General features: G+C 36.5%; 1 protein-coding gene across 4 annotated transcripts in view; it reads left to right on the top strand.

The window, feature by feature from the left end:
* Positions 1–12,647, top strand: part of macrod2 (mono-ADP ribosylhydrolase 2) — a 403,284-nt gene that overhangs the window by 272,850 nt on the left and 117,787 nt on the right. For all 4 annotated transcript variants that reach the window (XM_025005187.2, XM_017412992.3, XM_017412994.3 and 1 more), the window contains exon 6: positions 9,505–9,626. In XM_025005187.2, coding sequence (XP_024860955.1) covers positions 9,505–9,626 — 122 coding nt within the window. The remainder of the gene's footprint in view (positions 1–9,504; positions 9,627–12,647) is intronic.

Raw genomic sequence — 12,647 nt, 5'->3', positions numbered from 1 at the left:
TATTGGTTTGGAAGCATGAAACGTTTAATTGCATTTTATTGGCTGATGTTTTGATTGAGAAGAGCTGATCAGTGCTTCTCAAGGGGGTAAAAAAAAAACCCAACAACAAACAAAACATGGCCTATACTAGGTCTCAAAATACACATGCTCACAAAAATAATAGTTATGCAACATACAGCAAGATCTAAAACTAGCCTGTAAAGCTTTGGCTATTTTTGTTCTTTTTGAAAGTACTGTATTAAATAATCATTGCTCACTCAGGAAACGCATTCCTGTCATATTGCATATGTGTGTGATGGTCTGTCATCATCCTTTTGTAACTGCTCCCCCTCTTTGCTCTTTACCCTTCAGCCCATTTAGGTGTGAAAGAACATCAGTGACACTCACAATGGAAAAAGCTCTTTGAAAGCCATGAGTATGAATAATCACCGAGGTACCCCTAATCCATTTTTAAAAAAGGGGGAATATTAATGCAACTGTACCTGCTCAGTATGCGGCAGATAATTTCAGGTCTGCAAAAAGCCCCCCTGTTTCACACTAGTGCTTCAGCGAGCATTAGGGGATCACTCTGCACTCTCTGTCACCATGACAACGCCAGTTCCATGTCCGAGTGGGTGTACACACTTCATTTAGTAATCCTTAGCGACCAACATGGGAACAGCTGTGTGCATGCTGAGAGGGTCTAGGCTGGCAATCATAACAGAATATACATAATTTTTAGAAATGCGGTTACTCTTATGTGTCTGATGGAATTAGAGTGAAAATGACTGTAAATTCTATACAGACCCGACAGTTAAACTGGGATTAATTCGATCTTGACCTAAACTCGCTCGCCGAATGCCAGTTTTCTCGCCGCTGTGCTTATCTGCAAAATAAATGTTCCATTAACAGTGGAAAGTTTAGACCTGCCAATTTTCTTTGAGTGAGGAGGTGTGCATAAACTTTTCAACCGGTACTCTGTGTTGCAGGTGAGAAATACCGACACTTTATGAATTTAAAACCTGTTACAATGGAACTATCATGACAGCATTTCAACTTAAGCGATAAAATGTTTGTAGTTGGATCCTCTCCTGCCAAACTTGGCAACATCCCGTGGTTTATTTTAAAAGGCTGAAAGTTTAATAGCACCTTTCACTCTGTGGTTCTGCAGTAAGATGATACGCTCTTTAAAGACAGCGTCTCTCTGGGCTGATGGAAACTAGTTGGCGATTTAAAATTGTAAGGAAAAAAAAAGGAAATTTTCTTTTTGTTTGAGGTCTCACAGAACTCTAAAAGTTCGTGACCAATCAACCAGCAAGCCTTGTGGCCATTTTTTGCACGGCTTGCAAAATTGTATTCTAGACTGTGCACATTATTTTCCCACATCATACTACACCCATGTTTATGGTTTATTCTAGTTGAGAGTATGCTTTTGAAATGAAGATAGGCAGATTAACAAAATCTTTTCGGCTCCTGCTAAAGCACTGTTTTGACCGAAAAGTTGTTGCACAAAATGTTTTGAAAATGTTTGAAACTCAAGTGATAAAACTTTGTGTATCTGTGACTCGTATAAAGAAATGAAGACCCCCCGCGATTGTTTTGAAACTCTCGTGAATGCTGTTTGCTAGCTCGTAAACCAGCAGTCCGTTGGAGATACTACCTTGAGTTCTTTGGTCCTTCACACATGAACTAGTCAAGCCAGCAAAGTCCCATGAGAGTGTGTGTGTTTTCACACTTGAAGCCAAATCAGCAGATTGACGACAGCGCCACATGTTCACACATACTCACCAACTCTGCTCTGTGACTACTTCAAATGCTGGCTCTTAGGTGTTACAACGGTAGATGAAATCCCCCCCTTCCCCCAATTCCATTTCTGTCATTTCACACCATTGCAGGAAGAAGGCATCTTAGACCCTGCATGAAAGTTGTGGGAAAGGGACTAATGAGATATGGAGAAATGTGGAGCACAGGAGACCCCTTTAAAGTGAGACTGTATCTCCCTCTTTCTCTTGATTCTTTGTTTTTTGATGGACCACCTACCCCTTTAAAAGGACATCTTTGAGACTGATGGAGATGTCTGTGTTTAACAAAAACTACATGCATGACATTCAGTTTGCTCATAGATGTCTTAAATTTTTTATATTATTGTTCCTGATGCTTCTGCTTTTCCTATTACTAACAGGAATATTTTCCTAAATGTGCTTCATGTTAAAAATTTTAATATATCAAAGATGCAAGTCCTGTTTATTTGTTTAAAAGGACTCAAAACTGTTGCCAAATTGTTTCAAATTAAACCTTGGTGACAGTTTTAAAATAAAAAGTATATGTTTTGATAAATCAGTGTGTTTCGAGGTAAAATATTTCTAAAATAGTAGAAAGAAGCAAATTTCCTCTTTGTGTACCTCATCTGTAAACTGTTTAAATGATACTTCCTCTTCTGCTTTGTTATTCTTTTTTGTTGTTGTTCTGTTGGAGTTTTTTTAGGAAACAAAAAAATATAAAAATCACTATAAATGGCACACAGACAAGAGATTTCAGTGTGTGTTATCTTACTTTATTGATCTTTTTCTCTCCAATTTGCTCTGAAGCATTACACAATTGTAAAGTTTTTTTCAATAATAAAAGGAGACGGGGAGTTGTTGAACATCAAGTATCCTTCATATTAAAGAAATTCAATTGTTTCACACAGCAGACAGCTGTATTTTCCCTTCTGCAGAGCTAGGTTTCTCAATGCACCCACATGTTTTAATAATAGTGAAAGTATTCGATTAAAACAAAGCAAAATCAATATTTAAATTACAAAAATTATTACATATTTTTTTTATTTTTAATATTATTGTTTTGTTGTTCCATCTGCTAAAACAGTATAAGCAGATAGTGACTGAGCTATTGCATTTATTTTTTTAAAATCTTTTATATTATCCCTGTAATATAGTCACTGGTTTATGGCATCATTCACAGAACTCTGAAACGACATATAATTGGGCCTGAATTTCTATGCCTGCCATTACTACGGCAGACACTTATTGTTATCTACGTCCAAAAGTGTCTCTAGATTTATTTATAGAGTTTTTATTCTTCCGTCAACTTTAATCCGGCCTGACTGGAACAGCGAACCCACACAAATTATATATCAAAATGACCGAGTAGCCCTTTAAGTAGCTCCAGTAGGTTGAGTTGAGTTCCTGTCCTTTTCCATTATAACTTTGACTGACACCATTTTTTCTGATCTAGGTGTGAGGGGTGTTTTTAACTTGTCATATCTATGACATATAGCACTGTAGGAATGTGAAATTTTACATTAATGAGAACCAATCTCTCTTTTCAGTCCTGGGTCAGGAATTTCTTCAATACGTCTTATAGTAGTGCTGGGCGATATGGAAAAAATTCTATATCACGATATGGATAATTTTATATCACGATAACGATATATATCACGATATACCACAGTTACGTACGTTGTCAGTTATTCTCTGAAAAATATGAAAAAATAATCTAATTTCTTACCTTTTTCAAGCTTTATTTCTAAGTGACATTTAACTGAACTTTCACAAATGAGATCTGCTGCATTTTAGTGCAGCAACATATATGTACCTGTTACAACGTAACAGTATCAAATGACAACAGACTCCATTATCTTTGGCCGGCTATAGTTTCACTTTTCGCAACTTTCCCCGGCTCTTTTACAACTTGCTTGACCTTGCACTTTTTGGATTGTTAAATATTCTTTTTCGTGGTTCTTCTTTAAGTGATAGAAGAGGTTTGTTGTGTTGGCGTCAGATGAGAAAACAGTCTAATAGCAGAGTTAGCATTAGCATTAGTCTGTCTGATACAAGATGGTTGCCACAGTTACCCTATCAAACACAAAATTGGCTATAACTCAGCCATTTTTAAAGATACTGATCTAAGCATTTGTGTGATAGTAGCTGCCAGTGATACGCTAGACGTACCTTGACTGCTAACAGATCCCTTAGGTTTTTGTTGGAAATGTTCCTATAAACTTTTGAGAATAATGTCTATTTGCAAAATAGTTTGAAAACCATTTGACAGATTTTAATGCAAATCTCAGAAAGTAATCTGTGGTTGCACATCTACAACTGATTACCTTTTAGGCTCATTCTGATTCAAGATGACTGCCACAGCTACTTTAGAAAGCCCCCGAAATTGCCTATTACTTGGTCATTTTTAAGGTTATTGAGCTAAACTTTTGTTTGACAGTAGCTGTGAGAGATCCCTCAGACATACTGTGGCTGGAAAAAGATTCTTCAGATTATTTAAGGAATTGTTGTAAACTACAGGTGAATAAATGTATTTTGGCAACATTTCTCATGAACCACATAACGTATCTTTTTGAAACTCTCAAAGTAATCAGTGGATGCACATCTACAACTGATTAGATATATTGGAGTCATTCTGGTACAAGATGGCTGTCATAGCTGGCTTAAAAAGCGCAAAAATGGCCACAAGTCAGTCATTTCTATCGATATTTAGTTATAATCTGCTGTGATGGTGGCTGTCAGCTTTTCCTAAGACATACTGTGATTGCTAAGAGAGCCTTCAGTTTTTATTTTTTTGTTTGAAAAGTTCCTAAAACTATTGGAGAGAAAGTCTATTAGCAAAATATCTCATGAACCACTGAACAGATTTGAGTGAAACTCTCAGAAAGTAATCATTAAATGTAAATCTACAGCTGATTAATTTATGGGGTCATGATTTGTAGCTGATTTCTTTACTTTTTGGGGGGGACTGGGGCATAATGGCTATAGGAATTACAATGCAGCTTGATTATTAACTCCTGTTTCTGAAATATATTAGATCTAAATATATCTTCATCAAATTAAGTGTCAATATTTTGACAAAATTTGGATTGTTAGGAGGAGTGGGAATTACGGTAAACGTGCTCGTATTTGCAGCCATTTGGATTTTTTTTTTTTATATAATCTAGAATGATAACACAGCCTTCAAGTGTGCAACGGCAACTACAAATGAAAGATTGATTGGGTTGTGAAGTGCTTGTCCCTCTCAGAAATAGCACAGTACTCCACTTCTAAATGAAGTCTAGATATTTCATAAGATTCTCTAGTTGCTGAGAAAGTGGTGTCTTTGAAGTGAGCATGTCCCCTGGTAATTATTCCTCAGCTCTGGGAGAGCTGAGGAATATTTTAGTAGGATGTCTAAGATGTTCTCACACATGCTCTGTAGTTGGTGTATTAAGGGGTCATTCTGTGTCCAGTCCATCCCAACGAAGCTGAAAAGCACTTTTCACTGGGGATGTCTCCATTTGGATTTTTACAGTTGAAAGTGTTGCCAGTATCCCAATTTCAAATTCACATTTCTCTGGACAATTCAGCTGCTCAATACAAAAAAAAAGAAGCAGTTATTGGGAAATTTTTGCATTTAAAGTTTTTATCCCATCATAATTAATATAATCTATATTCTGTAATGCTAATAAATGTGAATCTGCCTTGAAGAGTATTTGAAGACTGATTTTTCAGCTTCTGCGTGAATGAAAAATTTAAACCTTCAACGTTGAGAGAAGCCTACAAATAGTTGTTAAATGCAGACACTGGAGCTTTTTGCTTTTTATAATTTATTTGCGGGAGATGGATGAACAGATCGGGGGCCTCGTTCGCAGAAATGAGGCTGTTGTTCTGGTCTGTCATGGTGAAGAAGGTGATAAGCCACAAGGTACAGCTTTCGATCGATTTACTGGTCCATCTGCGTTCCAGGCATCACCTTTGGTCACGAGGTATGAATCAGGACCTAAAGAACAAGATCCTGGATGCAAGCAGCTGAAATGATAGTTTTCTGAAGGCTCTCTGGGCTCAACCTTGGAGGCAGGGATGGATCTCGGTCATCTGGGGAGAACTCGGAATAGAGTCGCTGCTCCTCTGTATCAGGACTTAGCTGAGGTGGTTCGGGCACCTGATTAGGAAGCCTCCTTTTGAGGTTTTCCAGGCCCAGATCTCACTGGAGGGGTCTGGCCCAGGAACACTTTGGGATCTGAGGAGCTGAAGGTTGTAGCTGTGGAACGGGAGGTCTGGGTTTCCCTCCTGGACCCGGCCGTAGATAAACAGGATGGATGGATGGATATTTTATTTGGTTCCTTGCTTTGGTACTTCTCCAGTAAGTACTAATGATGACTCTGAACCTTTTTGGTCTGATATATTGTAATAGCGAATAATTGTGTATGTTGCAGTTTGAATCTCACTTTCTGCTCATTAGTGCTTGTTTGTAATTTTTCATTTCTGGTAAAGTCATTCTTTATATTAGGAACTAAAAACACAACTTACTGATCTCAAATCATTTTGATTTGCTAAAAGACAAACATCTCATTTGTCCAAGCTGAAAGGGGTGCACATGCACTCAGTCACTCCTGTGGTCAACCTTGTGAAATAAACGTACCTTGCAGATCTGAATAGTCTGATAAATGAGGTGTTTTCAGACTTTGTCACCCAATTTTATCTTTTTCTCCCCTTTTTTGCCAGACTTTTTCAGACACTTCAATAAAAATATGCTCACAAGCTCAATGTGTGATATATTTTTAAATATATTTATAATTTCTTTTTTTCCTTTTAACAGAATTCAAACTGACCAAATAATAAATGTGACCAAACATTTCTTTTAACGATTCTTCTTGCTGTGTTTACAAATGTCATGTTTTAAACATAGTTTTTATTTAATTTATTTAACTGAATTAATTTTGTTTTATAGTTTTTTATTGTTGTTTGACTGATAGGAAGATTAAATAAAATTTTGGATTATTTTTCTTTGTGTTAAGAAATGAATTTTTACAGTTAAAATGTTTTACAACAAAGTTTTTTTTTATTTTCCTTTTTCTTTCTTTTATCTTATGTTTTTTGTAAGTTAGTATAGTGTTACTTTTGTTCTCAAGTCTTTTTTTTTTTTTGGTCACGATTTTTATTTTTATAGAAGAACAGTCATTATTATGTTTCCTGAGGAGATTTCTCTTGATGTTTTTTTTCCCCTCACAATCACATGGGAGTTTTAAAGAGTGGAAAAAATGAGATCAACGTTGTTAACGTGTCAGAGATTTTCAAACTTTTATTGGCAAGAACATATTTGGTTCTCACTGTTGCTTTAAATAATCATTTGAAGAATCTTCAAACACCTAACTGAAATAGATAATTGTGTCTGGTAATATAGAGTTAGCCCTAACTTTTAATACGCTAACAACAGTTGATATGAAGAGAGTTTTTTCTTTTTCCTCATTTCTGTTTAAAAGCAGAAAAATACTAAATCTACTCAACTTTTTTTTTTCCAAATTGTTTTTGTAAGGAGCAACATGTGAAAAGGAAGAAACTTTGGTTCAGAACTGCATCCCTTTCTTTAAAAACAAACAAACAGGATTGATTTTGCTTGTGTCTGTGTGTTTTTGTCTGTCTGTTAGCAAAATATCTTAGGAACCAGTGGACGGATTTTAATGAAACTCTCAAAGTAATCATTGACTAAACATCTGCAACTGTTGGAATAAAACAGGATCAATATTGTCATCTTGATCCACTGCAGATAACAGACTTTAAAAACACAGAAATGACTAAAATTCAGCCAATTTTACAGATATTGAGCTGAAATCTAATGTGGTAGTAGCAGAGAGTTATTCCCAACACATACTCGGAGCACAAATAAATCGTGCAATATCTCACAATATCACTAACATTGTTGTCAAGCTCTGACCAAGACAACTCTAATCAACATAAAATAATCTTAGTTTAAAGGTTGGTGAGCAGAACAAAGTCCAAGTAAAACTAGGCCTTTTAATGTTAATTTTAATTTTTTAATTGTGTTTGTTTAAGCTCAAAGTCAAAATATTAAATCTACATTTTATAAAAACAATTAGAAGAGCTATATTTTCACATGTAAAAGAAGGGAAAAAATTTGTAGATTTCCTTTCTAACCCGGGGTAAAGATGTGATTTGTGTTTAACTTTACAAAGAAGTTGAATCAGCTGTCAAGAGGGTTTTCTTGAGGGGTTCTACTGCAAATATGTGTCCTTTCTGTAATACTCTCCCTTAGTTACAAAGTTAAATGTGTCTTTCACCTTACAGAGGAAAAAAAAGGAAGCTGCATAAATATTTATTTGATTTGAAGGTGTTGAGGAAACAAGTGCAGATTTCCAAACTGGTGAGATAAAAAGTGTTTAAATTTTCATGAATTCACCAGTAGTCTGGTTTTTGGCACAGGCCTACACACTAATTGGCATATTGCTGTTTTTGTGTATCGAAGAAGTCCATGAAATATGCAGGAAAAACAACTTGCCACTTGTCCCAGCATAACAATGTTGTGCCAATTTTCAATCCTCTTTTGTGAGTGAAAAAGACAATAAATCAGGCACCTTCGTTCCTCTTACAACTCATCTTCAGTTTTTGTTTGGAATCCCCCAAACACTTAGTTTGTTTTCTCTCCCAAAGAGAAAATCTTCCCCCTGAAACAACGCTGGAAAGAGTCACTGGAATACATCGCCCTCTTCATTTTATTCTCCTGGCCTTTAGCATATAAACACATAAACATGAGCTAAGCTTATAGGTTTTGTTAGAAAACATTGGATGGGAGCATTTTAAATTACAGTTTGCTAAGTTTGTCTTGTGCACCCTCACCTGAACCAGATCGGACTTTTTAGTTTTTCAGCAGCATTTAATCTTTTAGCAACAGATGCAATCACCCTGATGCAATAAAATGCAAATGTGTGAGTTATTGTTGGTACTTATTTAATGCACCATAAATCAGAATTACCTAGATAATAATATTGGATGCTGTTTTATATTTTTGAATAAATAAAAAAACAATCATATACTAAGATCCTTTTATTATGAAAGATTATTAGAAATATAGCTGTATTCTCATGGAAGATAATGTGTTGGCACTTGGTGACAGAAAGCTGAGTTTTATTTTTTTTTATTTTTGCCTTCCAATTAAAACCAGTTTCTTTGCAAACATTTGGGGTTAACCTCTCTTGTGGGTGATGAGAAATGACTTATTGTATGCTAATGATAACCTGTCCTGTCTAACAGTGAGAAAGACAGAGTAGACAGTTGGAATGAAGATTGTGTTTTTGTCAAATCGGTGTGTTGACTGTCTTATTTTCCCGTGATTGATGTGAGAAGTTGTTCTCGGTGTGATCAGGCCGGATGAGGAGACCAGTGACTGACAGGTGAAGGAGAGGAGAGTGCACAGAGAGGGATGAATATTTGAGTAGATGCCATAAAAGAATCTCGTAATTGATTTTCTATCTAAGCCTCTATTTCATTTACTGAATTAATGCATACGTTTCAGACTGTGAGTCTCTCACATCATCATGATGACTCATTATCTCATTGTGAGGACAAACTTTATTATACGATGATGATTTTGCAGATTTTAAAACCTCAGGCTCAACCGCTCAAATGATGCACATTTGAATATTTTACTGCATTGTTTGTTACTAGAAATGGTTCCAGCTATTTACCCCCACATCATGTAGGCTGTGCTTTAATGACATTGTCTGTGCTTTTTCTCTTCTGACAGATGTGATCCACACCGTGGGCCCGGTGGCCAGAGGTCATGTGGGCCCTGCAGTGAAGAATGATCTTACCTCCTGCTACCAAAATTCACTTAATCTGGTGAAGGAGCACGAATTGAAATCTGTGGTGAGTACAGGAGTCTTTCACCTCATTAAGAGACGGAGAGTCTGAATTCTGAACGATTTAAAAAGTGGTAATGAGAAAGATTTATGCAAAGAAAACCGGTGTTTGAATATTTTAGAAATTTGGAAAAGGAACAGAATCAGAAGGATTTTGTACCTTTTATTTTAGATAGAGTTCTGAAAAGCCCTAATCTTCTTTGTGTAAACAAAGGCAACAACAACAAAAATAAAACACCAGAATGATAACACATTGTCAAATGAAAGCTTTTCATGTTGACTACTTTGGCAGGGCATTTGGCATATGTTCAAATAAATCATAAGCCTTTGTATAAACCAATCTTTATTGTGACATTGAATGGCTGTGATGTTTTTCTTTTTGTTTAGGAAACAGCTGTTGGGTTAGAAAACCATGCCTCTTTTTAAATTTTCCAAAAGCTTTGCTTGGATTTGTTCATTTTTAATAAAAACCTGATTTAAAACAGGGTCATTTATGCTGCGTTTATACAAAGGTCTTCCCCAGCTCTTCTAAAGAAAATATAAATTGCTATTTATAAAAGTATTTTAAAACACATGGTTCAGTGAATGTCCCTCAATAATAAGAGGCTCTAGATGAGAAAATGACCCGTCGTATTTAAATAAATCAGTATCTCACTATATAGCCAGAACTCCTGTTTTGTGTGCCAACCTACTGCCCTGCAGCCTCATCAGAGGCCAATCAGTCGAAGTACTTACCTACAGAGAGACATAGATGACTGTGAGTTTCATTAAAGATGATTGTGACAAACCCCTGCTCTGCTGATGACTTATTGTGAGAGCAACAGACTCCTCTGGAGAACCCTCTCGGCAGCAATTAAATGAACTGTGAAGCCAAATGTCTGAAGTAGTCGTGGTATTTAGAAGCCATGTCAAAATCAGCAGCTTGTCTGCAGATCATGAAACTTCCCTAATGTCAACTACATCTTCTCGAGTGTGATGAGCAACAATCATTAAAAGAACAAACAGTGTGGTACAGTGCCCAGTTTCGTGTTTGAACTCGCAGGCAAAGGCAGCACCGACTCTGAGACCCCGTCCACACACATTTTGTAAATACGCAAAGCTTTTTTTTTCCATCTTGTGTCGAAACGGAAACAGCTTTTTAGGACTTTTGAAACTGGGTTCCAGAATGAGAAATCTTTAAACGCCACCATCGGCATTTTGTGTGGGAAAACCTAAACGCAGCCTTTTGAAAATGGCGTCCTCGTCCCACCGCCCGCCTGACCTAAGACCCCAGTGACAGATTACATGCTTGCGTTTGTGTTGCAGATGCGAGTTGCTCAACTACAGCAAAACTGTTGCAATGAACAGACAAAGCTGATGGTGTTGTGTTTACGAGGAAAAAGACCGTTTTGGAAAAGCGGCGTTCCCGTGTGGACAGGGCTTTTTAGGCTTTATTATAAGAACACTAAACCAGGTTATGTGCTTTCGTATATGAGCAACCTAGTACTTGATGATTAAATGAAGGCCTATCTTTTGCTTTATTTATCCAATAGTCTAACATTTGGATGGATTTTTCTTTAATTATACAGCTGTTCTCTGAGCTGTGAAAACAGTGAATTTATGTGATTGACTGGCGTTATACGTTGAGCCTAAACAGTAAGCCATCTTAGCCACAGTTAATTTGGTTTCTCCTTGCTGCAAGGACAATTAAAGTTTTGCCAAAACCTGCCATGATATCCAGACCACGCGCAAAAGAGGTTTCAAGAGCTCTTGTCAAATGTTACTTGCAGCTTCTTGTTGCAGAGCACAGTAAGTCAAATCTTTGTTCAGCTGATCAGCACAGTTTGACTAATCCAAAAGGGTCTTGGTTTGAGCTTTGCAGTGTGATAGAAAGAAGCGGTACCCCTGGAGTCAGGCGCCCTGCCAACTTTGTCTTCGAAGTGGGCAGAAAAGTGGGAGCTGCAACTGGGAATCATATATGTCTGCCTCCCTAATGGGGATTCAAGGGATTAAAAGAGAAATAGGAGTCGAAACAAAGCCAAACACAAAGTAAACTCGAGCATGAAAGATTTAAAAGAAAGAAGTGTTTGGTAGTTAATCCCTGATTCTTGGAGCTCAAAGCCACCCTTCAGGCAACAAAACATTATAGCCGCCGATATCAAAATCTTTTTTTTCTTCATGCCACATATAAGAAAAGAGTTTAAAGGGAGTGCTACTGAATTCTCAGGAAAAAAAAGTGATTTCTTCACCTTTAAGCAGCACGCTGTGACAGAGTGAGCATTTCTATTATCCCCAGAAGTCTGAAGGTGGATAGAATGGCTCTTTTTTTGTCTCTTGATGTTTAACAGATTTACAGTTCTAATGAGACTGAATTGGAAAATTTCCTTTTAGGTAACCTCGGGCATTTCCTGGCATGGGTTTGTGGTTATTTTTGAGTGTTTAGACTTGTTTGTTTGAATTTTGTTTTGAAAGACAGTTTGATACTCTTGCAAAGTAATTTTAAATGGCCAAGATGAACAACATTTTATTTAATATTACATCCTTTGATGTGTTAAAACTTATTTCATTAGAGCTTGTTTGTTTTTTTAGGAGCCTTCAGCTACAAAAGCCAACTCAAGTTATTGAAATAACTGTGCAGGCATTTTTTTACCTTAATAATTTCACAATGTTGTCACTCACCCATTTAAAAAAAAAAAGTTAATTTATTTTTAAGGTTTGACCAAAACGACTACAACTCCAGTATTTCTTAGCACCGGATGATGTTAGTCTAAATCTCTTTAACTGAAGATATGCATTCTATCAAGAAATGCTAGGTCTTTAATTTGTTTGTTTGTAATTTTACGTGCAAAAGCTTGCAGATTGAGTTATCTGTGTATATTCTCCATGCGAGGCATAATGGACTTGTCAAGCACTGAAGGTGATTTTTGTGGGCAGCAGAAAAAGAAAATACCAAACCCATTCAGTCTTCATAAAGTGTCAAGAAGAGTTTCACCAACGGATAAGAGCTGCAGCACCATAACAATCGTTTCCAGAGATATTTCAGAATGTC

Source organism: Kryptolebias marmoratus, linkage group LG22, assembly GCF_001649575.2.
Source record: "Kryptolebias marmoratus isolate JLee-2015 linkage group LG22, ASM164957v2, whole genome shotgun sequence".
NCBI lineage: Eukaryota > Metazoa > Chordata > Actinopteri > Cyprinodontiformes > Rivulidae > Kryptolebias > Kryptolebias marmoratus.
This window is presented reverse-complemented; position numbering and strand designations above follow the sequence as displayed.